The 23,092-nt window shown below is 40.5% G+C and overlaps 1 protein-coding gene across 3 annotated transcripts in view; it reads right to left on the reverse strand.

Annotated features, from left to right (window-relative positions):
* The window catches only part of LOC109402251 (uncharacterized), a 63,780-nt gene extending 41,323 nt beyond the window's left edge, over positions 1-22,457 (reverse strand). For 2 of the 3 annotated variants that reach the window (XM_029874140.2, XM_029874138.2), the window contains exons 1-2: positions 22,304-22,457; positions 21,674-21,866 (exon numbers count right to left, since the gene is read on the reverse strand). In XM_029874140.2, coding sequence (XP_029730000.1) covers positions 21,674-21,690 — 17 coding nt within the window. In that variant the 5' untranslated portion in view covers positions 21,691-21,866; positions 22,304-22,457. Of the gene's footprint in view, positions 1-21,673; positions 21,867-21,928; positions 22,059-22,303 lie in introns of all 3 variants that reach the window. The other variant, XM_062845292.1, reaches the window with a different exon arrangement.
* Positions 22,458-23,092: the final 635 nt, after the last annotated feature.

The following is a 23,092-nucleotide window of genomic DNA, read 5'->3' on the forward strand; positions in this document are numbered from 1 at the left end:
AGCATTGGGCAAATCTGGCTGAGAAATCGATTTGTGTGAATCGATTCGAAACGGATCAGCAGAATCGATTCACCGATTTACAAAACTGTAAAATGATTCGTTTGCTGCATGTAGTTTAAATTCAGGGTAGGTATGTTTTATTTGTCTAAATAAATTCTCGCGTTTAGTATCATACGGGCGTAACTACAATGATCGATTTCTCTTCATCGATTTTCTCTTTGGATTATTCCGGGCAATACGGCTAATATTCGGATGATAACTCGGTGTGTTTCGATAAAGGACGACTAGGACTAGCATCTAAAACAACAAAAACAACCGAAAATGATTTGCCGGCCAAGTTATTAACCAAAGAGAAAATCGATGAAGAGAAATCGATCATTGTAGATACGCCCGTATGATACTAAGCGCGAGAATTCAATAACAAAATTTGAGATTACACATCGAATATTTCGCGACCCTGATTTGAAAATTGATATAACGTTGAGATAGTGCATTCTAAAAAAAGAAATTTATTATTTTTGAATGGAAAGAAAAATCCTGAGATCCTGAGATTTCCAGAACTCTGAGAAGTATTCTCAAATAGTACTGAGATAAATTCCAGCAGAGTGCACGGACAGAAATGCACTGGTCGATATAACTTTTTCTATAGTTCTATCAAGCTTCAATGATATTCTTATATCGGCTTCAAATGATTGCCTCACAATGATTTGATGTTTGCTTGAATCAACGTCATCAACCATCCAATGCCTCAACCAAGCATATATGTCATTACTTGAACCCTCTGGCTACAGTCTACTCAGCCACAAAGAGTTGATATATTTGTTCATCATGGCGGCGGCAGTTGTAAGAGACGAGTTCGATTCTGTCGAATTATTTTGTAATCTGTGGGTATGTATATACCAAAGTTTTATTTCTATATTAGGTATCCATATTTTAATTATTTTGTTTTCAGCCAACAATAATGGTATTTCATAGCTGCTAATTGATCGCGAAGATATACAAGCTGTCCTGCTTCCACCCGTCTAGCGAACAAAGAGCATTGCAGTGGTTGACGAATTGTCTCAGACTTTGATAATTATCACAGGCCAATTAAGTTCTTAGATCCGTAATATTATTTAAACAACAATAATTTTTATCCACGCGTTTACCCTAAATAAAAGGCATTTAATAATTTTAGAAATAATAAAAACATCATTTGAACGATTCTCAGTTTATGATTAAGCCAACCATCCGATATAATTAGTTCAACCCTCAAGTTGAGGGTTAAGTTAAGCATAAACATGCTTGAATCCACCTTGAGGAAAAGTGAGCTGTCAAACCATCAACCATAAATATTGTTGATGTAAGCATAATATGGTTACTCTAATCAAATCTTTAATTTTGTTTAATTCAAGCTTCCATTATTCTTCGACCTATTATGGGTTCGTTCAACTATTACGTAACGCTAAGAGGGGAGGGAGGGGGTCTAGCACTGTGTTACGCTTCATACAAAATTTCGATATTCTCCATACAAAAGTTGTTACGTTGGGGGAGGGAGGGGGTCTAGAATTACCAAATTTCGCGTTATTTGAATGGACCCTTATATTACGCTTGCTACAATCTCAAAAAAGGATTATATAAAAATCAGTGCACAAATGTGCTTGTCTGGTACTGTAATATGATTGACATAACTTTATATTTTTCTCTATGTGCTGAGTGAAGTTCCCCCAGAATCTTTAAAGAAGTTCCTCAAGTATTCTGAGAGGGATCATAAGAGGGGTTCTTCCAGATTCTTGAGAGAAATAAATCTAGAAATCTAAGAAGGGTTTTTCCGAAAATTGGATGAGGATTCTCTCTGAAAGGGATTACAAAAACTCCTAGAATGGACTTCCACAGCATTCTGAGAAGGATTCTCTGAAGTTCTGAGAGGTATTCCCACATAAAACAGAAAAATTACCGCAGATTCCTGAAATACATTCAGCCAGAATATTTGAATTGACTCCCCTGGACTCCTGAAAGGGATTGTTCCAGAACTATGAAAGTGATTTCTCTAGAATACTTTAAATTAAAACACCATAATCTCAAGAGAATCTTCCCAAGGTTATGGAATTTTCCCTGATTACTAAGGGGAGATTCTCCCAGAATCCTGAAAGGGATTTCTGAAAGCTGCTCCAGAATACAGAAAACAGAATTCTATTGGGATTCTTGTAGTATGCTAACCTAACCCTAAGAGGAATCACAAAATCTCTGCGAGGGGTTCTTCAAAATCCAAATTTTTCTAGCGTATTCTGCCCAGAATCTCGTGAGAGTTCCTTCAATAATTGATAATTCTGAAAGAAAGTGACCAATAATCATGAAAAACATAGTCCCAGAATCCCTAGAATTTGTCCAGATTCATGAGAAAACTTTCCCAGAATCTTGAGAAAATTTTCCCCAGAATCCTGATGGGGATTACGCCAGATAGCTGAATTTTCAGAGAATCTTGGGAAGAATACCCGCAGAATACTTAGTGATATTTCCCCAGCTCAGTATCTTAAAGAAAAAGAATCCTAAGAAATATGTTCCCCCCGAATCAATTCGCCACAATTTTGAGAGTGCTGAGTATGTTTTTCTCCAAGCAGTTTGAGATGAGTTCCTGAGAATGCTGAGAAAACTATTCTCAAAATTCTGAGTGGGATGGTTAGTGAGGGTCTTCCAAAATCCTTAGAGGCACCAAACCCAGGGGATCCGCAAGCGGCGAGGTTTACTGTTCATCTTTTGCGAGTGTGTTATACCCCGGACAGACATGTGATACGATGGTGCAATGTACAATGGTACGCAGAGTCAAGAAAATTCTTACAAGACTGACTTGAACTGAGAGAATTTTTACTACGGCACTCATTTCAAGCGCAATTGTACAGCGATTCTTGTATCACATGTGTGTTATAAGTATTAGTGTCGACGGGCAACGCGGTATATGTTGCCGATGGGGATGGCCCGCGAAATCGCAGTGTGTTATTTGGAAAGGCCCGCTCGATGCATGTTAGGTAGGCGTAGTTTGTTCGAGTTTGACGTGCCTACTCTATAGACACTATAGATTCCATAGACTCGCGGAGGCGAAGACAATTGTAGCCAAACGAACTGTCAGTTCGTGTAGCCAAACGAGCATGACGTCATGATTTCAATAGCGACAATGGATTGCGTGACGTCATATTCGCTCAGTACACTCTAAATTCACGGCAAAACACACTAAAGTCGTTTTGCTCAACCATGTCTCCGCGAGTCTATGGAATCTATAGTGTCTATAGCCTACACCCTCCCTGATCAAACCAGATCATACAGAAATTTCTTAGAGCCCTGAAAGGGATTTCATCCTAGGTAGGTAATCCTGGTAGGAAATACCCCACAAACCTGACATGAATCCAGACTCTTCTAATAAGAATTCTCCCTGAATTCTGTGGATTTCTCTAGAATTCAGTTTTCTGAGATGGATTTTCTCAGAATCTTTAGAAGAATTCTTCTGGAATCCTGAGGGATTTCCTCAGATTCCCAAGATGGAATCTCCCTTGAATTCTGTGACGGATTGTCTCAGAATCCTGAGAGAAGTTTTTCCTCATGATTCTCCCAGAATGCTTAGACGGATATCCCTAGAACTCCCTGGCGAATTATTCTAGAATTCTGAGAGAAGCTCTCCTGTAGTATTAAAAGACATCCCATTAGAGTCCTGAAAAAAATGCCACAGAATTCTGAGAGGGATCCTCCACATAATTAGAAGCAATAGGAGGCAATCAGTGAAGTACTAGATTGAAAGTAGTGAGCTGGATTTTTGTATGGTGAGATGATCAATCCTCTATTTCTGCAATGAAATGGTGCAAACAGCGTGGGTTATATGATTTCTTGCCTAATTTGATGCTGTTTGAGCAAAAGTTTGGGTTACTGTGTTGTTAAAGTTGCAAGAAATAAATAATACAACAACACAGTTATCCAAACTTTTGCTCAAACAGCGTCAAATTAGGCAAGAAATCATATAACCCATGCTGTTTGCACCATTTCATTGCAGAAATGGAGGATTGATCATCTCACCATACAAAAATTCAGCTCACTACTTTCAATCTAGTACTTCACTGATTGCCTCCTATTCATTTAACCGTTATGTGTCCGACAAACTTTTTGCTTTTTTCTACATCGTGCTTTTAAATGGGCGCTGGGTACCCAGATACCCTGTCGGCCACATAAGGGTTAAAATCCTGAGAGGGACTATGAAAAAAAAAATCGAAATCCAGAGATGAACTGTCCTTGAATACTGAGAAGGATGCACTAGAACCATGAAAGAGATTCTCTAGACTATAAGAAGGATTCCTCCAGAATCCTGAGAAAGGTTCACATAGACTCCTGGGAGGGATTGCCCTAGAAACCTGAGATATACAGATATGCCTCGATTTAGTGGACCCTAGATTCTATGTACCCTCGATTTTATGTACTTCATTTTAATGTACATTTTACCTCGATTTTATGTACATAATTTTAATAGTTCTACAGTGCATTCTGATAAAAAGTAATATAACATTTTTGAATCGAAAGAAAAATCCAATGTAAAAAATCGATTCGGTCGATTTGGTGGGGCTTCAACATCGATTCAAAAAATTGATTAATCGGAACAACAAAATCGATGTTGCGCACATCGATTCAAAATCGCCCAACGCTAGTACAAAAAGACCTGAAGAGCAACGTGCAAGATGGGTGAACCAGGTGCGGCTAGACACGGCCGAGGATGGAAGACTGCAGCCACGAACCGAGTGTTGTGACGAGGATTTGTTGATTCAGTTTTATTGTAATTACGACGTAATAGGTACCTAATGAATGGAATGAAATTAAAGTAAATTTCGACTCATTTTTGAAAATCCTAACCCAACTTTGATGACCCACATCGGTGTGGTCTAGGGCGTTGTTAACATTTACCTTTGTACCACGACGACGAACGAATAAACCATATCGAAATCGTGTCAACCGAGCTTGTAGGTAGGCATGTACCCAGTTTAGTTGCTGATTGGTGCCGCCACTATGCAAATCAATTTGGGTTCAACTTTTCGGATTGCATATGGTTTGCATAGCAAAGCAGTCTCCAACCAAGAGCAAGATCTGCTCCGAGCTGAACCGAGCGGTGAACTGTGTAAAATAAAATGTTGCAGTTGCCTCGGGGTTGACATTTGATTTTGCCATGCCCCTCGTATCTGTAGGCCTATCTATGGGGTCTCCTCGACTGCAGAGGGGTGTACACAGTTTCAGTGATCCTAAGCTCTCTCGCCGGTTTCGCATGGAACTACCGTTATCCGTGCAGTTGGTATGTCTAGGTTTGGCTCATTGCGAATGCTTTCGAGGTGGCAACTGGCATGGTTGCCTTACAATTAGGCTGCAGCACAGCGGCATTTAAATATCTGTAGAGTTGACAAAACGAATTTTGTCCAACTCGAGTATATCATTTGGATTTCTTCTTGTCAAATAAGGTCGAGGTCTTGGTGGACGGACATATTGTTGAGGCGTAGCTCGCCTCTATTGACGCTGGACTGGATCCGGTGAAAACTGGTTCAGTCAACTCATTCGTTCTATTCTCGAATGGAGTGCTAATAGATAGGATCAACTCTACAAACTGGTACTGAAACGTTAAATTATACTCATTATATTAAGAGTGATAGCCGATTCAGTTTCCAGGTATGAATCAACATAACCGGTATTTTAGTTTCCTTTCACTCCACTTATTATAGACATCCGAACATGTGTACGCCCATGCTATCCTGATTTCGTTTCAGCACACGAACTAATCCATACTTGGAATGATGACGTCTAGCTGCTTAAAACTACTAATGTTTGATTTATATGTCACTGGTTTTTCTGATCGCAAATATGACGGGCTTATAATTGACTCTTCGCCGTAAGTATTAAATTGCTCAAATAGTACCTGGCCAAGAGTATTGCTGCAACATCATTTGTCAGGGTTGAATAAAAGTCAAAATTTTGTTGTTACGTTTTATGCAATCACGCACTTTTATAAAATGATATCTTTCGCATGGAGCAGACAAAAATACGAAGGTTCACCGCCTATTGCCCGTTGAAGTCTTTCGTTGGTTATCATTCGATAAATCGAAGCACAGCCATAATCAAACAAAAACCTCTTCCAAATGCAATCAAGGATAGCCAATTGTTGCTTTTAGCAATCGAAATCATCAATCTCGCATTGAAAACAAGCACCGTCAAATTCCACAACGAACATCGCAACCGTTTTCAATAAACGTGCCACAATTATTCATCAGAGCACCGCAAGCGAAGTCTTCGCTGATTTCTTCCAGTTCAACCACCACCACCACCACATGAATCAACCAAAGATCAATCATTGTCATCGCATCGACGGACGAAGGCTCAGAGCCCTCTCCACGTCCATTCATCACCGATGGCAACAAACCGCGGCGGAGACCATAACCATGCAATTTCCGATGCACAATTACCTACCGACCGCGACCAGACTCCAGCAGCAGTGTGCAGTGCAGGTAAAGTCGCGGAACGTGCGATCAAACTATCTCGATTTCTTTATTTCCTCTTCCCAATTTCTGCTTTTTTATGTGCTCTGCTCTCTGACAATTATTTGTGTTTTTCTTTTGATTTTGGTATTTATTGTTTTCCAGGTTTTTTTTTGCAGCGCTGTTGCTGCTGCATGCCGATCTGATTATTTTCATTACCATAATGCACTTCTTTTTTGCTTATTGGTAGGTACTCAGCTATGTACCTATATATTATGGCACGCGATCGGTTGGATCCGATTATCGACACTTATTGCCCAAGTGGCCAAAGCGTGGAATGGTCGCGGAGAGTCGATGTAACCTTCGTCATATTCTGCAACAGGATAGCAGAAGATCCGGTTTTAGGGCTTTGCACTAGCCTTCAACTGTTAAACTGTGCGCTCGGGTTTTAATCAATGAAAGTTGTTTATTTGTTTATATGATTCAAGCGTTCGACCTTCAGTGAACTGGACCTTTCCTACATGATTTTCCAAAGCTGAACCAACCAAGATATAAAATTACATCACTTGCACCATTGTGCAGATTGTTGTCCTACTTTCAAGGATATCGAGCACGAACCTAAACCTCCATGTTTTGCAACTTTTTACTATAGGTTTGCAAAGATATAAATTCCAGGGATTTTGGGTTAACACGAGGGAGTTAAGTTTAGGTGGACTTAAGAGTCTCGGTGTGCTTGAGTTTGTTAGAAGATATATGCAATAAAGGCTGCACGGTAAAGGCTGGGTATGTTGCGCAATTCAGATCCCATTGTGATCCACTAGTCTCTGCTAGCAACTCCTATCCCTACATCCTCGTGGTACCGGCTGACAACTATGAGCAACCAAGGGAAGGTTGGGCAACCAACCCCGGTGGGAGCTTTGGCCGTAGACTACCAGGGAAGGAGGGGGGAGGGGGGTTGCTTCTGCAAACCCGAGCATCTGTTCTCCAGGAGGAGCGGCTCGCAACAGCGTCTGATCCCCATGTTAGAGGCGGCTCACCAACGTCCGAGTGCCAGGGAAGGACTCTAAGTTCAACTGGGCACTATGGTCCTCCGGAAAGTAGGGGGTTGGTGTCCAGCTCTACGAGCCAGCCGTCAAAAACCATTGTAACGGAAAATTAGTAACAGAATAATACGAACCGAGACCAACGGCAACGACCTCAGCGAACAAAAAGGACTTGCGATTGGAAACGCGGTACGTGGAACTGCCGATCTCTCAACTTCATTGGGAGCACCCGCATACTTGCCGATCTACTGAAGGACCGCAGGTTCGGCATCGTAGCGCTGCAGGAGGTGTGTTGGACAGGATCCATGGTGGGAACGTTCTACCAGAGCTGCGGCAACACACATGAGCTGGGAACATTTTTTTTTTTTTTTTTTTTTTTTTTTTTTTTTTTCTTTGTATTTGTGAATTTTAACTTATTGCTAATTCTTCACACTAGCTGGGAACAGCTTTCATTATGCACGCAGAAAAATGGCGCTTGTTTAAAACAATAAAACGCATGGTTGATTTTCAAACTGAGAATTTACTTATTCCAAAGTTATATTTAATTGTTTTCATTTAGGGTTTATCGATAAAAACAACCGATTACCATCATTTCATATAATGTCAAAAATTTCATTTGTTTCAACAAAATAAAAACCATATACATGGTCCGAAACTTGGTCCGAAAGCACTCACACACCTATAAAATGCTTACCCCAACATCGCCACAACGAGAAGGTGCAGCAAATCCATCACGCCAACTTCCAAGTGCAGCTGTGGTCGTGATGGATAACGCGCAGGTACTCTCGACAGCATCCACAAAAAGTTGATCGGCTTCGCCTTTTTTGTCTTTTTTTAGTCGTTCTCCTCCCCATCCGCTCACCGACGGTCTAAAAATAGATTTCCGAGCTGCCGCAGGAGCTGCCGTCACCAACACAATCACATTCCGGCTTTGTTAGTCACAAAAGTGCAGTCGTTTAAAACAATATGTTATTTTATGTTGAAACTACCAAATCTCTGTTTGTTCTGACAAACTGTCAAAAATTTCGTCAAATGAAATCATTTGTATTTTCAAGCAGTTGCAACAGTTCAGTTTAAACTAGAAATCAGTTTGTCGCTATAGTAAACTGAAAAATCGGTTGATTTGAACTAGAATTTAATTATGTTTACAATTTATTTTTCTGCGTGTGATGGGTGATATGCTGCATACGCACAGAATGTCGAGGCCGCGTTGTCAGACGAGTGCGAGCTCGATGAGGCCCCTCTAGAGGACTGCTGGAGTACAGTGAAAGCAGCCATCAACGACGCAGCCGAGAGCACCATCGGGTACGTGGAACGGAATCGACGGAACGAATGGTTCGACGAAGAGTGCAGAACGGTTTTGGAGGAGAAGAACGCAGGAGGGCGGTAATGCTGCGGCAAGGGACTCGACAGAACGTGGAACGTTACAAACAGAAGCGGAAACAGCAGACACGCCTCTTTCGGGAGAAAAAGCGCCGCCTGGAAGAAGCGGAGTGTGACGAAATGGAACTGCTGTGCCGTTCCCATGAAACACAGAAGTTCTATCAAAAGCTCAACGCATCCAGCAACGGCTTCGTGCCGCGAGCCGAAATATCTATATATATAAAAATGAGTTTGAAGTTTCTTTGAGGCAACAAAACTCAAGAACGGGTGGACCGATCAGCATGAGCCTTGCATGATTCGATTCGTATTCGTGGTGGCTGTGTTTATACGTACAAAATGTTACGAAAATCAACTAGAAAAGTAAGAAAATAGATAAAGTGCTGATTTTTCATGAGCTGGGAAGGAAATCAACACGATCAAAATGAAACCAATCTAGAGTGCGGTGCATCAATGACCTCAACAGTTGTCAAACCACCAAACCTTGGCAAAACAAAGTTTGCCGGGACAGCTAGTGCAGGGATAAAAACGGAGGCCGCTTGACGGACGGACGTGAGGTGATCGAAAGGTGGAAACAACACTTCGATCAGCACCTAAATGGCGTGGAGAACGTAGGCACGGGAGACCACGGAAATGGAAGAAACGACGACGCCAGTGCAGCGGAGGACGGAAATGAACCAACTCCCACGCTGAGGGAAGTTAAGGATGCCATTCACTAGCTCAAAACCAACAGAGCAGCTGGTCAGGATGGTATCGTAGATGAACTCATCAAGATGGGCCCAGAAAAGTTGGCCACCTATCTGCATCGGCTGATAGTCAGGATCTGGGAAACCGAACAGGTACCGGAGGAGTGGAAGGAAGGGGTAATCTGCCCCATTCACAAGAAAGGCGACCATTTGGAATGTGAGAACTTCAGGGCGATCACTATTTTGAATGCTGCCTATAAAGTGCTATCCCAGATCATCTTCCGTCGTTTGTCACCTAAAACGAATGAGTTCGTGGGAAGTTATCAAGCCGGTTTCATCGACGGCCGGTCGACAACGGACCAGATCTTCACCGTACGGCAAATCCTTCAGAAATGCCGTGAATACCGGGTCCAAACGCATCACCTGTTCATCGACTTCATACGACAGTATCGACCGCGCAGAGCTATGGAGAATCATGGATGAAAACGGCTTTCCTGGGAGGCTGACAAGACTGATTAAAGCAACGATGGACGGTGTGCAAAACTGCGTAAGGGTTTCGGGTGAACTATCCTGTTCATTCGAATCTCGCCGGGGACTGCGACAAGATGATGGACTCTCATGCCTACTCTTCAACATCGCTCTGGAAAGTGTGATGCGACGAGCCGGGCTCAACAGCCGGGGAACGATTTTCACAAGATCCGGTCAATTTGTGCGCTTTGCGGACGACATGGACATTATTGCAAGAACATTTGGAACGGTGGCAGAGCTGTACACCTGCCTGAAACGCGAAGCAGCAAAGGTCGGACTGGTGGTGAATGCATCAAAAACAAAGTACATGCTGGTAGGCGGAACCGAACACGACCGGATCCGTCTGGGTAGTAATGTTACGATAGTCGGGGATACTTTCGAGGTGGTGGAGGAATTCGTCTACCTCGGATCCTTACTGACGGCTGACAACAACGTGAGCTGTGAAATTCGGAGGCGCATCATCAGCGGAAGTCGGGCCTACTACGGGCTCCAGAAGAAACTGCGGTCGAAAAAGATTCACCAACGCACCAAATGCACCTTGTACAAAACGCTTATAAGACCGGTGGTTCTCTACGGGCACGAGACATGGACCATGCTCGAGGAGGACCTGCAAGCACTCGGAGTTTTCGAGCGACGCGTGCCAAGGACAATCTTCGGCGGTGTGCTGGAGAACGGTGTGTGGCGGAGAAGGATGAACCACGAGCTCGCTGCACTTTACGGCGAACCCAGCATCCAGAAGGTGGTCGAAGCCGGAAGGATACGGTGGGCAGGACATGTTGCAAGAATGCTGGACAACAACCCTGCAAAGCTGGTGTTTGCATCTGATTCGGTTGGCATAACCCGGGTAGAGGTAAAATACTGACGATCAAAACATGATATTGGTTCGATTGATATAAGAGATAAAAGATCTGAAAATAATATCTGAAAAATGTTCCTGGAACATCTGAACAATATCAAAATTTGATATTTCAAGATCATACGAATAGCTCGCTGCTATTGGTTAGATCTTACAAAATCTAAATATGATTTGATGATGATGTTCCAGGAGTAAATTTTTGATTTTATTTTTAGATCTTTTATCTCTTATGTCAATCAAACCCATATCACTTTTTGATCTCCATATCAAAATATGTTATTATTGAGCTCTTTTCCTCTACTCGGGAAGAAGGCTGGGAGCGCAGAGTGCACGATGGGCGGACCAGGTGGAACGTGACCTAGCGACGAGCAAGACGAGCTAGCAAGACGACCTAGCAAGACGAGCTAAAATTGAAGAAGGACCTGAACAGCATCCTGGGAGCGGTGATTCATGGAACCTGCAGTATAGTGAGAAGGTTCCTGAATCATTACAACTGAAAGTACATCCAAATGCAGACTCATTAGGATGTAAGCTTAGTCGGCTAATGAGATCTGTGACCAACCACTCTGTTCACTCTGATCATAGAGCTCAAACCCTTTCTCAGTAATAAAATTAAATAAATAAGAGGAAAAGTTAAAAGAAGAACACTTAGATAGCTAGTAGGGACAATCACAAACAATAATTAAAAATCAAATATCAATGAAATCTTAAAAATATAATATAATTTAAGGTCCATGCAAATAACTTTATTTAATGCGAATAACCAGCTAAGAGGCAAAAGGCGGCAAAGTTTGCCGGGCAAACGGTTAATTTAAAACACCCTCCCTCAACCCCCCAAAAGTTCGAATTGTGGGGCAAACGTTCGAGTCATGTGGCAACTTAAGGTAAAAACCTAAAATTGTGCAAAATGTACATATTATCTCTAAGAATGATGGAATTACAGAGAAAATTCGATCAAAGTTGAAAAAAAAGTTGTTTTATCTGGATTTGGCGGAAAACTACTAATTTTTGGAGTATTAAATTTAACCCTGATTTGGGTAAAATCCAGATCAAACTTTAAAGTGTATTCCAGTTCCAACATCAAATATTAAGTGGTTTCAGATATTCCTATTACCAAAGTGTCAAAATAGTGTGCTACGGTTAGCGAAATTTCACAAACACTAGATTCGAACTTTTGCCCCAGTGGTGGGGCAAAAGTTCGAATAAGACACACACATACAAAAGGTATTGTAACTCAAAATTGATAAGACATTTGGCGTAACTTTGTTCAGCAAAATTTTAGCTCATGGATGGTAGAATCACCACATGATATTCATTTATTTTAATCTGCTTAGATTTTTTGAAAAAAGTTGAATTTTCAACTAGGGTCGAACTTTTGCCCCACCTTACTCTACCACCGGTCAGTTTTTTTTTCCTCCCCTGTTGGGGAAATTAAGCCACTGCGTCCAAAAGGCTGAACTTTTGTGGCATAAACCGGTCAGTTTACTCCCAGGACTCCGTGGAAAGCAATCCAAGTTGTGAGGGCTTGGCAAGATAACCGCCATCGAAGTCGGAGGTCGGGCCACCAGCGGCTGAAGCACCGAAAATCCCAAGTCGCTGAAAGGACGACCAGATCGCTTGGGCGCGATCCAACGAAACGGAACCCCCCTTGCTCTTTTACGGGAACCGGATGACAGTAGGACCGGCAGAAGCGATCCGGCTTCGTGAGGACCGAATGGAGCGAGCCGGCTTTACGGGATCCAGTGACACAGTGGGCCACGTTTAGATCGCGGAGCTACGGTCCGCTACTCCAGGACTCCACCAGCCAGCTTCCAGCAACGGGCCCAACACTGACACCCACACAAACTCGTAAGTAGAGTGTACTGGTAGGATTCTAGATAAAGCAGTTAGGGTCGATAGGGCCTCCCAGATAACCAATTTACACGTATAAGGCAGTTTAGGTTCATGTTATGTTTTATGCGATAAAGTTACATCGCATAAGATGCAGTAAAAGTGCCTTATGCGTACAAAAGTGGAGGCGCTATACGTGCATTGACGGAAAAATTCTAACGCTATATGACTTCACGCGATATCTTATGCGATGCACGGTGTGCACTATTGCGACGTAATATATCATCTTATGCGACTTAATAATATTCGAAAAAAAAAACAATTCTTGTCACCTCAATATCGAACTAAGAACCTTTGGATTTTCGAGCCACACATCACACTGAACACCAAAACTACTTATGAATCACACTGATCAAATTTCGTGACCTTCTAACTCACCACAGTGTTGGAATACACTTGGTTTCCGTGCGCTATCTAGAGCTCAAAATGACGAAACGTGATTTCCCGCACAGTTATCACTACCTCTCTCTTGCTAGCACCACTTATTATAAATTATCAAGTCATTAAAACAAAAATTATGACTTTATAACTTATTTTGTAACCATAATTATGACTGTTAACTTTCTTGTAGCTTTTTGGCACTCCAACAGCACCTCTTTCATTGGTATCTCATATCAGATCGCAATATACCAACGATAACGATTCTAGCTTATACGAGTTTGTATGCACATTTTAACGAGTTTATTTTCACTTTTATGCTATTTAGCTTGTACACCAATGCGAGTTTTACTGACATAATAAGAAAAGTACCAAGCGAAGTCGTATTATAATCGCAGTGCGCAATTATGCGAATTCAATTGACACTTTGCGAGTCCGCTCAAACTCTTTTGCAAATAAGTAAAGTTTGTCGCAATAAAACATCAGAATATCGTCTACTACGATGTAGTTATACATTATAAAAGTTAATTTGCACTCTTATATGATTTTACCAGATACATCGCAAAAAGTTCAAAAAATAATATCATATGTGATGAAAATTGTCATTCAGCCGTATATATATGCGATAGTGAGTTAAAATAGTATGGTAAGTGGGGGCAGGATGGGTCACCTAAGAAATGGATCCCTATAAATTTCTGAATATAAATCGCATTTCTCTGTATTCTACCACGACTCTCAGAGCACTAGTCAGCTATGATATAAGAGTATAAAAAGGTAATAAAGTTTGATACCTGCTTCTTGACAAACAATTTTCAAAACATGACCCATCTTGCCCCACCTCATTTTAATGGGGGCAAGATGGGTCAGCTATAAGAAAACTCGATTTTCCTCCAACAAAAAATACTATATCTTCTAGTTTTTCTCTATACTTCTAAGCTTCATAGACGTACAGATTACATGAAGAAAGTGTTGAAACTTATCGGTAGATTATTCTCAGGACTAGAAGATTTTTGTTCGGGTAGCCATAAATGGACTTTAAAAACCTATATTTTTTGAAGGAAAATTTAAAAAATATGTTCTCAAATTTTCAGTGCTCTCATCGCTTCGATAATGTAGGTCCAGTCTTGTTAGCGATCACAGTCTTTTGCACCTTTTAGTCGATATTCGGCTGCCTTTGTCTCCAACATTCGCAACACAAGCGATCAAACTACTGTCCGGAACCAAAATGTCGAATGAATGCGCTTGACCACGATAGCGTCTTCGGGAGATGGTTCGGTTTTTGTTATTCCTGTCTTTCCCATAAAGAGAGCTGTTTTGTATAAATGTATGTGTCGTAATCTATTTATCACACACGAATAAACTACTATTATACCAATCTTAATCAAAATTGGCTAAAATCTTGCGAAAAGTTGAAATTAGACAAATGTCACCGTGTCAGACGACGATGATTTGATCCACTTTTTTGTTTATTGATCTTCGTTCTGCCGCTCGTGTTGTGTGTAAGAGGTAGCGGTCGCGCTCGAATGAAACAAAGCAAGCTGACACCCGACCGCGGCAACGAATCGAAGGTAGTGAAAAGTGTCGAATGTTTACAAGCCTGTGTAGGTCACAGAATAGCCTTTCCATGAAACATAAAACATTTTCAAAAATTATGCAAACATACCGAAAAATTAGGGTGACCCATCTTGCCCCGTCTACACAATACACGTAGTTATATGGAATGTATAGCATATGAAGTATAGGGCACTGCATGAAATTATTTCCCTCTCTTTCACTCTTACAGACATTTTGTAAACAACAAGGCCAAGAAACGTCAAAGTCCCATACAAAATCAAAACAGTGCAGTGCCCTATAACGAAAAAATATTTTGTTTTTTTTTTCTGTGTGAGAAACGTATATAATTTTCAAAACAATATACCACTTTTTTGTGTATCCCCGTCGTTTTTCTGGGAAAATTATTGAAAGATTCAAAACATATATTGTGCGATTGAAAACGGTACTGACCCATCTTGCCCCCTGACCCATCTTGCCCCCACATACCATTTATTATACGATGTACAGCGTACATCCTTATGCGATTTCTGATTGTCTGGGCTTTTTCCAATAAACCGCCGTAAAAAGTTATTCTATCTTCTTTTAATTATTTCCTCTTTTCTCGAATTGCCTCGGCGTGGATGAGCCGACGCTGAGAATTGAGTAAGGGTTTTTTTTCCTGAGCGGGCGTAACAGAGAATAGTTACAGATCCACAAAGCCTAATCCCTTTTGGCATGCAGAGTTTTCAGCATTTTTGTTGAAAAGTGCCAAAACTCTATAATAATAATACAAAATGAGCCCTGTTCACTGATGCTTTTAGTAAACCAGTAAACCATTGAGTACACCAAATCGTATATTTTGATAGTTTTGATATAATTTTAATTGTTGACATGCTCCGATATTGACAACCCCCGAATTTATCAACAAAGGATTCCGTGCCTAGTCCATGTTCAAAATGTATGAAAAATCGACTTTAAAAACTCTCAAGTTTTCCATGTTTTTTTTGCCTCATAAATCTTCCTTGAACAAAAACCAACAGAACGAAGCTAAGGCAACCCAAATCGGACCTTCCCAAGGATAAAAAAATAAAAAAAAAACAAAAAAATTAGGAAGTGCATCCAGTTTTTCCTAAAGAAAATATTAGAACCCCTAAGGAAAATTTCTAAATCCCTTGTAAAACTTGCTGCACATATCTGTAAGAGATGGTCGATGGAATATCACAGGATGTAGGGTCTGGGACCATTTGGGCAGGAGCACCTATTTCGGACACTTGCTGCTATAACTCAGTCAATTTGGATCCGATTGACTTTATTTTTGAAACACGATCAGGAAGGCGCAGTATCTAGCTAAAAAGTTCAAAAATCCAAGTCAAATAGTTTGAAATTGCGTTATAGCAGTTATAGCAGCAAGTGCTCAAAATAGGTGCACCAGTCCAAATAATCCCAGACCCTATCTGAAATTGGTCAGAAATCCATAAATTTCAACAATCTTAAAAATAGTTATGGAATTTTACGGCTTTCGGTAACGGGAAAAGCTTTGATAATTTTATATCATTGCCAACGTTTCGATCTTTGGGTTGCACTTTACACACGAACGTTTGTCTGTTTTTTATTCCATAAAACACTGCACTTTTTCCATTCATCACCAGCACCCTAGTAGGATGTTGGGTGGGTGGCACGAAGAATTTTGTGCTTTTGGCAAAACATTCTTTTGGTAATTCCTAAGGGAATATTTCTGGCAATTGTTTTGCAATTTATTTCATTTAAGATTTCTTTTGTAAATCTCTCAGTAATTCCTTTGGATTTGGCAAATTTCTTCGGTAATATCTTTGGTTCTCTTTCGGCAATTTATTTAAGAATTTATTTGATACTAAACACCTTCACGCATCCTCTGATTTTTCATCGACAGTTCCATTAGAAGTTATTTTAAACATCGTTTCCATAAATTAAATGAAAATTCTTTAGACAATTTCTTCTACATTTCTTCAGTAATTGTGAAAGGAATTCTTGCAGCAGATGGTTTCGGAATACCTTCGGCAGTTCCGATGTTACTTGCATTGAAGATTTATTTGGGAATTCCATCAGCAATTCCTTTGCAAATTTTGGAATCTTCGATTATTACTTTGGATATTTCTTCGTTAATTTCTTTGGAAATTGATCCGGCAAATTTCTTAAAGATTTTCCTCGGGAACTTATTTGAAAAAAAATCTTTGGCGTTTCTTTAAAATTCTTGCACGATGATTCTACGGCAGTTACTTTTGGAATTCTTTCTTATTTTTTTTTCAGAAATTCCTCTGATGATTTCGAAAAATTCTTTAAAAAGCCCTTATATTTTCTTCACGTGTTTCTTTGGTAATTTTTATATGAATTCTTTTGACAACTACTTTGAAAGTTCTAAGGTAATTTTGATGGATTTTTTCGGTAATTTTTTCCGGTAAGTTTTTCGTGAATTTTATATGATTTTCTTTGAGCAAACCCAGTTGAGAATTCATGAATTTCCAATTCAGCAATTTTTGGAAGCAAATAATATAAATACAATGAAAACATTGAGGAATAAAAATATGATCACGATAAAATTACCTGAAAAAAATTGCAAAACAACTGAAAAAAATGCTGAAAAAATTATTAATAGCCATATATTAGCCCTTAATAGAAAAAAAAAATCCAAAAAATTGTAGATTAAATGCCAATGAAACTACCGTAGAAATTTTCGAAAACAAAACAATCATGCCGAACGAACGCTCATAGTTATGGCCATAGTGCGGTCTGGCGAGTACAAAGTCGTTCGAATCCCATCAGAACGCGATTTTTTTTTTCACAAATTCATTTCTCAATTTACTAGTTTCTCCCTCACATTCCTATAGGATTTCACTGGAGATTTCTCTAGTAGCACCTCCTGGGATTTCTCTGGAAATTTCAACTATTTCCGAAACTTGTTTAGGGATTTCTCTAAAGATTTCTTTTGAGATTCCTTCAGCTGGAATTCCTCGAGGAAGGCCAAGAGGTGTTCCAAGAGCAGAGGTGGGTACGCTTGCCGTTAACCGTTAACACAGTTCGGAAGAACATTTGCCTCAATTTTCGCAAAGGTCACATAAAAGTTCACTATCAATGTTCTCCAATCTGCAAGTGATGTGTACCTTTCGATTGATGTGGAAAAAAATCAATTTGAACTTTTAGTTTTCGAGTTATTAAGACACGAACGCAATTCAACGGTTGACGGTTAATGACAGCTATCCGTTAACCGTTAAATTGCGTTTGCCACTCAATAACTCGAAAACTTCAAGTTCAAATTAATCTTTTTTCACCTCAGTAAAAAGATATATCTTACTTGCAGATTGGAGAACATTTAAAGTGAACTTTTAAGGGACCTTGGCGAAAATTGAGGCAAATGCTCGTCCGAAATGCGTTAACGGTTAACGGCAAGCGTGCCCACCACTGTCCAGGAGTAATACCATGATTAATTTCTAGAGTAATCCATGGATAAAAACTCAAGAGGACTTGAAGAGGAGAATTAAAGACATTTCTGGAAGTATCCGAGGAAAACTGCCTAGAAGAATCCTAGCAGGAATGCCAGGAGAAAGCCCTAGAGGGATTGCTGCAAGTATCACAGTAAAAATTTCTGGAGGAGGCCTAGGATGCATTCCTGAAACATTAGAAGCAGCAGGAATTGCTTATGGAATCGCAGGAGGAATTCCTGGATGAAAGTCAAGAGGAGTTCCTGGAGAAATCAAATGAGAAACTTTTGAAGAAATCCCAGGAAAAAAATCCTTTAAGATACCGAAGGTACTTCTGCAAGGCTCCTAGGGAGATGGCCCTGAATAATCCCAGCTGGTTTTTGAAGGAATCCCTGGAGAAATTCTTAGAAGAATCCCTAGAAAATTCCGGGAAGTACGAATTTTTGGAGGATTCCTGGGAGAAATTTCTGGAAGAACCACAGCAGAAATAGCTTGAGAAATTCAGCTGAAAGTTCTGGAGAAACGCCAAGAGGAGTTCCTGGAGGAATCCCATGAGAAATTTATGAGAGAATCCTTGACTCGAGTCGAGTCAAGTACAAGACACTGAAGACGACCTTACAGTTGAGGTCGAAATACGTATCTGTCAAAGGATGAAAATTCTTAGTGGAATTCAAAGGAACCGTACTTAACCCGATTTTCTTTTTATTTACTCCATGAGGAATTTCTGTGGGAATCTTTGGAGAAATCTCTGGTTGCACAACCGAAGGAATCTCTGCAAGAATTCCAGGAAGCTTACCTGAAAAAAAAAAAATACCAGCAAAGAAGCCAAGGGAAAGGAGGATCCAGAAGAATCCGTAGCATAATTTTTTAAGTACCACACTTGGAATTTCAGGAAGAAGAATTCCGGGAGATATCATAGAAGTAATTTCTAAAGAAATCCAAGAATCAGGAGGAATGCCGGGGGTATCCCAAGAGAAGTTCCTCTAACAAATGCCTGGAGGAATAGCTACAGTTCTCCTTGAAAGAATCGGTGGAAGTACACTGGAGCAATCTTTGCAGGAATCTCAGGAAGACTTCTCGAAAGTGTTGCAGCTAGTTAGTATGCCAGGAAAAATGTCTAGAAGTATTTCTAAAGGAGTTCTATTGGATATTGCTTGGAGAATTCCAGCTGGAATTCATAGAGGAAGGTCAATAAAAGTTCTTGGAGAAATCCCCTATGGAATTTCTGGAACAACCTCTGGGAGAAGTCCTGGATAAATCCTTGGAGAAATCTCAGGAGTAATCACCGAAGGGATTTTCAGAAAAATCCCAGAGAGATTTTTCGGAAGAAATTCCCTAGTAGAATTCCTGAAGGTACCATAGTGAGAGTTTTTGAAGGAGTTCTAAGAGAAATTGCTGGATGAAACGCAGTAGAAGTTGCTTGAGGAATCCTAGCCACAATTGGGTTTTCAAATTTTTTAAAATGTATCGATTTTTTAATTTTTACGAAAGAGCACCTTTTTCTGGACCACTATGATTTTTTCTGTTTAAACTTCATTTTGACACCTTTGATCAATTTCAAAGAGATTTTTTATATCACATTTTGACAGCTGGGCAACAGCTTGACAGCTCCGCCCAGTACAAAATGGAACGACGGGTGATTCGACAAATCGCCTCCATAAAAACTTCAATTGAATTTTTGAATAGGTCCCCGGGCTACAAAATTCATGAAAATTTGTATTTCGGCTCAGTTTGGCGTGTAGATTCAGAATATGGAATTATATCAACACCCATAAAAAGCCGATTTCCGGAGGAAGACCAATATAAGCTCTATGGAGGAATTCCATTAGGAATTTCTGGAAGAATCTCTGAATAAAATCTCCATAGGAATTCCTGGAAGAATCACCGGAGGAACTTCTGGAAGGATCCCAGGAAGATGAAAGATGAAGGAATCCCTATAGAAATTTTTAGAGGAATCCCTAGGATATTTCCGAGTAGTATCATAGTAAAAATTTCCAAAGAAATCCTAGGAGAAATTACTGGATCAATCTCTGCAGAAATTTCAAGTATGTACAAACCCATCAGGACTGCCTAGAGAAAGCTAAGGGGAGTTTATTGAAGAAATATCGGGAGGAATCCATAAAGGAAACCTAGAGAAATCACTGTATAAATGGATAGAGTTATTTCTGGAGCAATGTATGAATAAGTCTGTTGATTGTTCCTACCAATATCCAAAACGCCAAAACGTACAACTGATATAAGTAATTCCGTGTGTGCTTAAGTTTTGTTCAAATGTGCGATTCCTAAATATTGGAATTATTGTGTGAAGTTTTAACTTTTAGGTGACTGTCAAGGAAAAATTCTAGGGGGTGCCGAATTTGTTCTAGGGGGTGCCAGGCACCCCTGGAACCCCCCTAGCTACGCCAATGTGAGCCAACCCAAGGATTGAAACTTTGGCAATGATATAACATCATCAACGCTTTTCCCGTGACTGAAAGCTGATAAACACCATAGCTATCAAAAATCAGCTTCAAAATTTTAAAAAAAATGTTGAATAATACGTTGAAAATTCTCCTAGAATTTCATCCAGATTTTGAAAATAATCTCTGGCCCATTCATGAATGATATAGCATTTAACGGTTTTTCCGTTTTTGCATCGGCTACGGCTATAGGAATTGCTACAGTGATTTGTTGAAGATTTCCTGGAAATCTCGTAAGAAAATTCTTAAAAATGTTTTTTTAAACATCAAGGAGAAGGAAAAATTAACAAAATTATTAGAATAATAAAACTATGAACCTTGGGTTCTTGGTAATCGCGAGCGGGGGAACAGGGAAGGGCTTTGTTAGTGTCAAAGAGCAAGTTAAGATATTTCTTAAATTGTTGTTATCTGCGATTCACACAACATTTTTCAAATGAACGCTATCCTCGCCGTTCAAATTTTCTCACGCTCCGATGTCGTTACCATTACATTGGTATTTATTGCTTTAGCCTTCCACTGCGATCGCATAACCCAGATGACGACAAAAATCTTACACCACTAATCAATGCAATAATGGAGGAGGTGGTGGTTCTGATGGTGGCGCTGCACTTCAGCTAATCACACTCCACCGATGGCCAATCGATTATTTAAATTACCTACGTTGTGGGGCGTGATCTGCTCGCGCCAACTGATAAGTGCACCACAACCGATAGCTATGCACCGCACCACTACTGTTCGACAGTCAGCCCAATCAAATGGATCAGGACTAAGTAGAAGCGTGGTGCACGGAAATGGTTTGGTGCTGCTGCGGTTGCAGCAATTTGCAATGATTCGGATTGCACCGGTTATTTCTGCAAATGAACGCTACATGTACTTTCTTGCTTTCAACATCTTCGGTTTTGGGTGATTGTCCTCCAGACTGCGACGACTGAGGCACATGTGGCGATGAAAACATGTATGATATGGTCATATAACAAAATTAGCATTGAACTCACGTTTTTGACAAATGCATTTTGAATGTTAATCCGGATAGGCTGCTGACTCGGCTCTGCTGACGGTTCCTTCGCTGGTCCGTTCTATTACGTGATTGCTGTGCGGGACTGTTCACTTTTGTACGTGCGACACTAATTTAATTGGAACACTGTTCTCTTCTGAAGTCGCCCACCTTTCTAATCCACGTCGGGATCCCTAGGAAAATCCGAACAATAAAAACCAAACTACTTAGTATTCCGAAAGCACACGATCCATACCAAACGACAAACTGAACCCAACTATCTCAAACAATTCCAGAATTATTAGAGTTACGATCAAATTTATTAACCGTTTCACAATCGCTTCAACTGTACCGCGTGACGACTAGATCACTATCACAATAACTATCTTGGAAAGTAATAATGGCACACAATTGAGGGGGCGCGAAACTAAAAAAAAATGCAATATCACAGAAAATGATGACCTTTTCAGTGGGCTTCACTCGCGATCGGTCCCAGCCCAAGAAAATGGTTCACATTTTCCAAACAACGTGCACCCCCTTTTTCATCCCCAACGATGCTGGTTCAGGTTCGCGCGCAAGTCACTTCACTCCCAAGAATTGGCACTCGACCCCTATCACCAAGGCTCCTTACTTTAACTCCGGAGAGGGCACACACGAGATCAGCACTGACGACGAGACGCGTTCACTTCAGACGACTGTTCAATCACGAATAGTTGGGTCTTGCTGGTTGAGCGAGCGGGTGACTTGCTTTGACGTTGACTCCTGCCTGATGGTAGGTGAGCCAGAGCCATGCTTGTTCGGCGTTGTTGTAGCCTGTAGCGCCTTGTCGCTGGAACTGCGCGCGCGGTGAGCACGTTTCTTCGAGGGAGGACTCTTTGCGGTGCGACGGGGTGCGGATGTTTTTCGGTACTTTTTTTGAGAATTTTATATGGGGTAAGTGTACCAATTATGGCTATAGTACCAATTATTCGCCATAGTTGTTTTTCACCATTTAACGATGTCAATCAACAAGAAAAATTTTGTGAACAACAGATCACGTTCACAAAAGATGGCCGCACTCATTTAAACTCCACATTTTGCTCAAATCATGGTAGAAATAAATAATTTTCCTTAAAATTTCGGCTTCCTTGCGCCCTTTTTCGCCATAGTGTACCAGTTATGGCTAATGCCATAAGGAATGCATGCAAATAGTGCGAAAAGGAACCGAAGTTAACAAATGTAGCCATAACTGGTACAGGGTTCCTATCATTGGCACACGCTTTAATAAATACTAAAAGTAGTTTTGGCTCCGTTTCTATATTTTTCCTGTAAAGTATGCTAGCTCAGCTATCTTTTAACATATTGGTGACATTCGTTGATCCCCTCGTTATTTTTGTATAAATAGCTTCCCTTAGGTAGTGCCATAATTGGTACACGCACC

This window comes from Aedes albopictus, chromosome 1 (genome assembly GCF_035046485.1).
Source record: "Aedes albopictus strain Foshan chromosome 1, AalbF5, whole genome shotgun sequence".
Taxonomy (NCBI): Eukaryota; Metazoa; Arthropoda; class Insecta; order Diptera; family Culicidae; genus Aedes; species Aedes albopictus.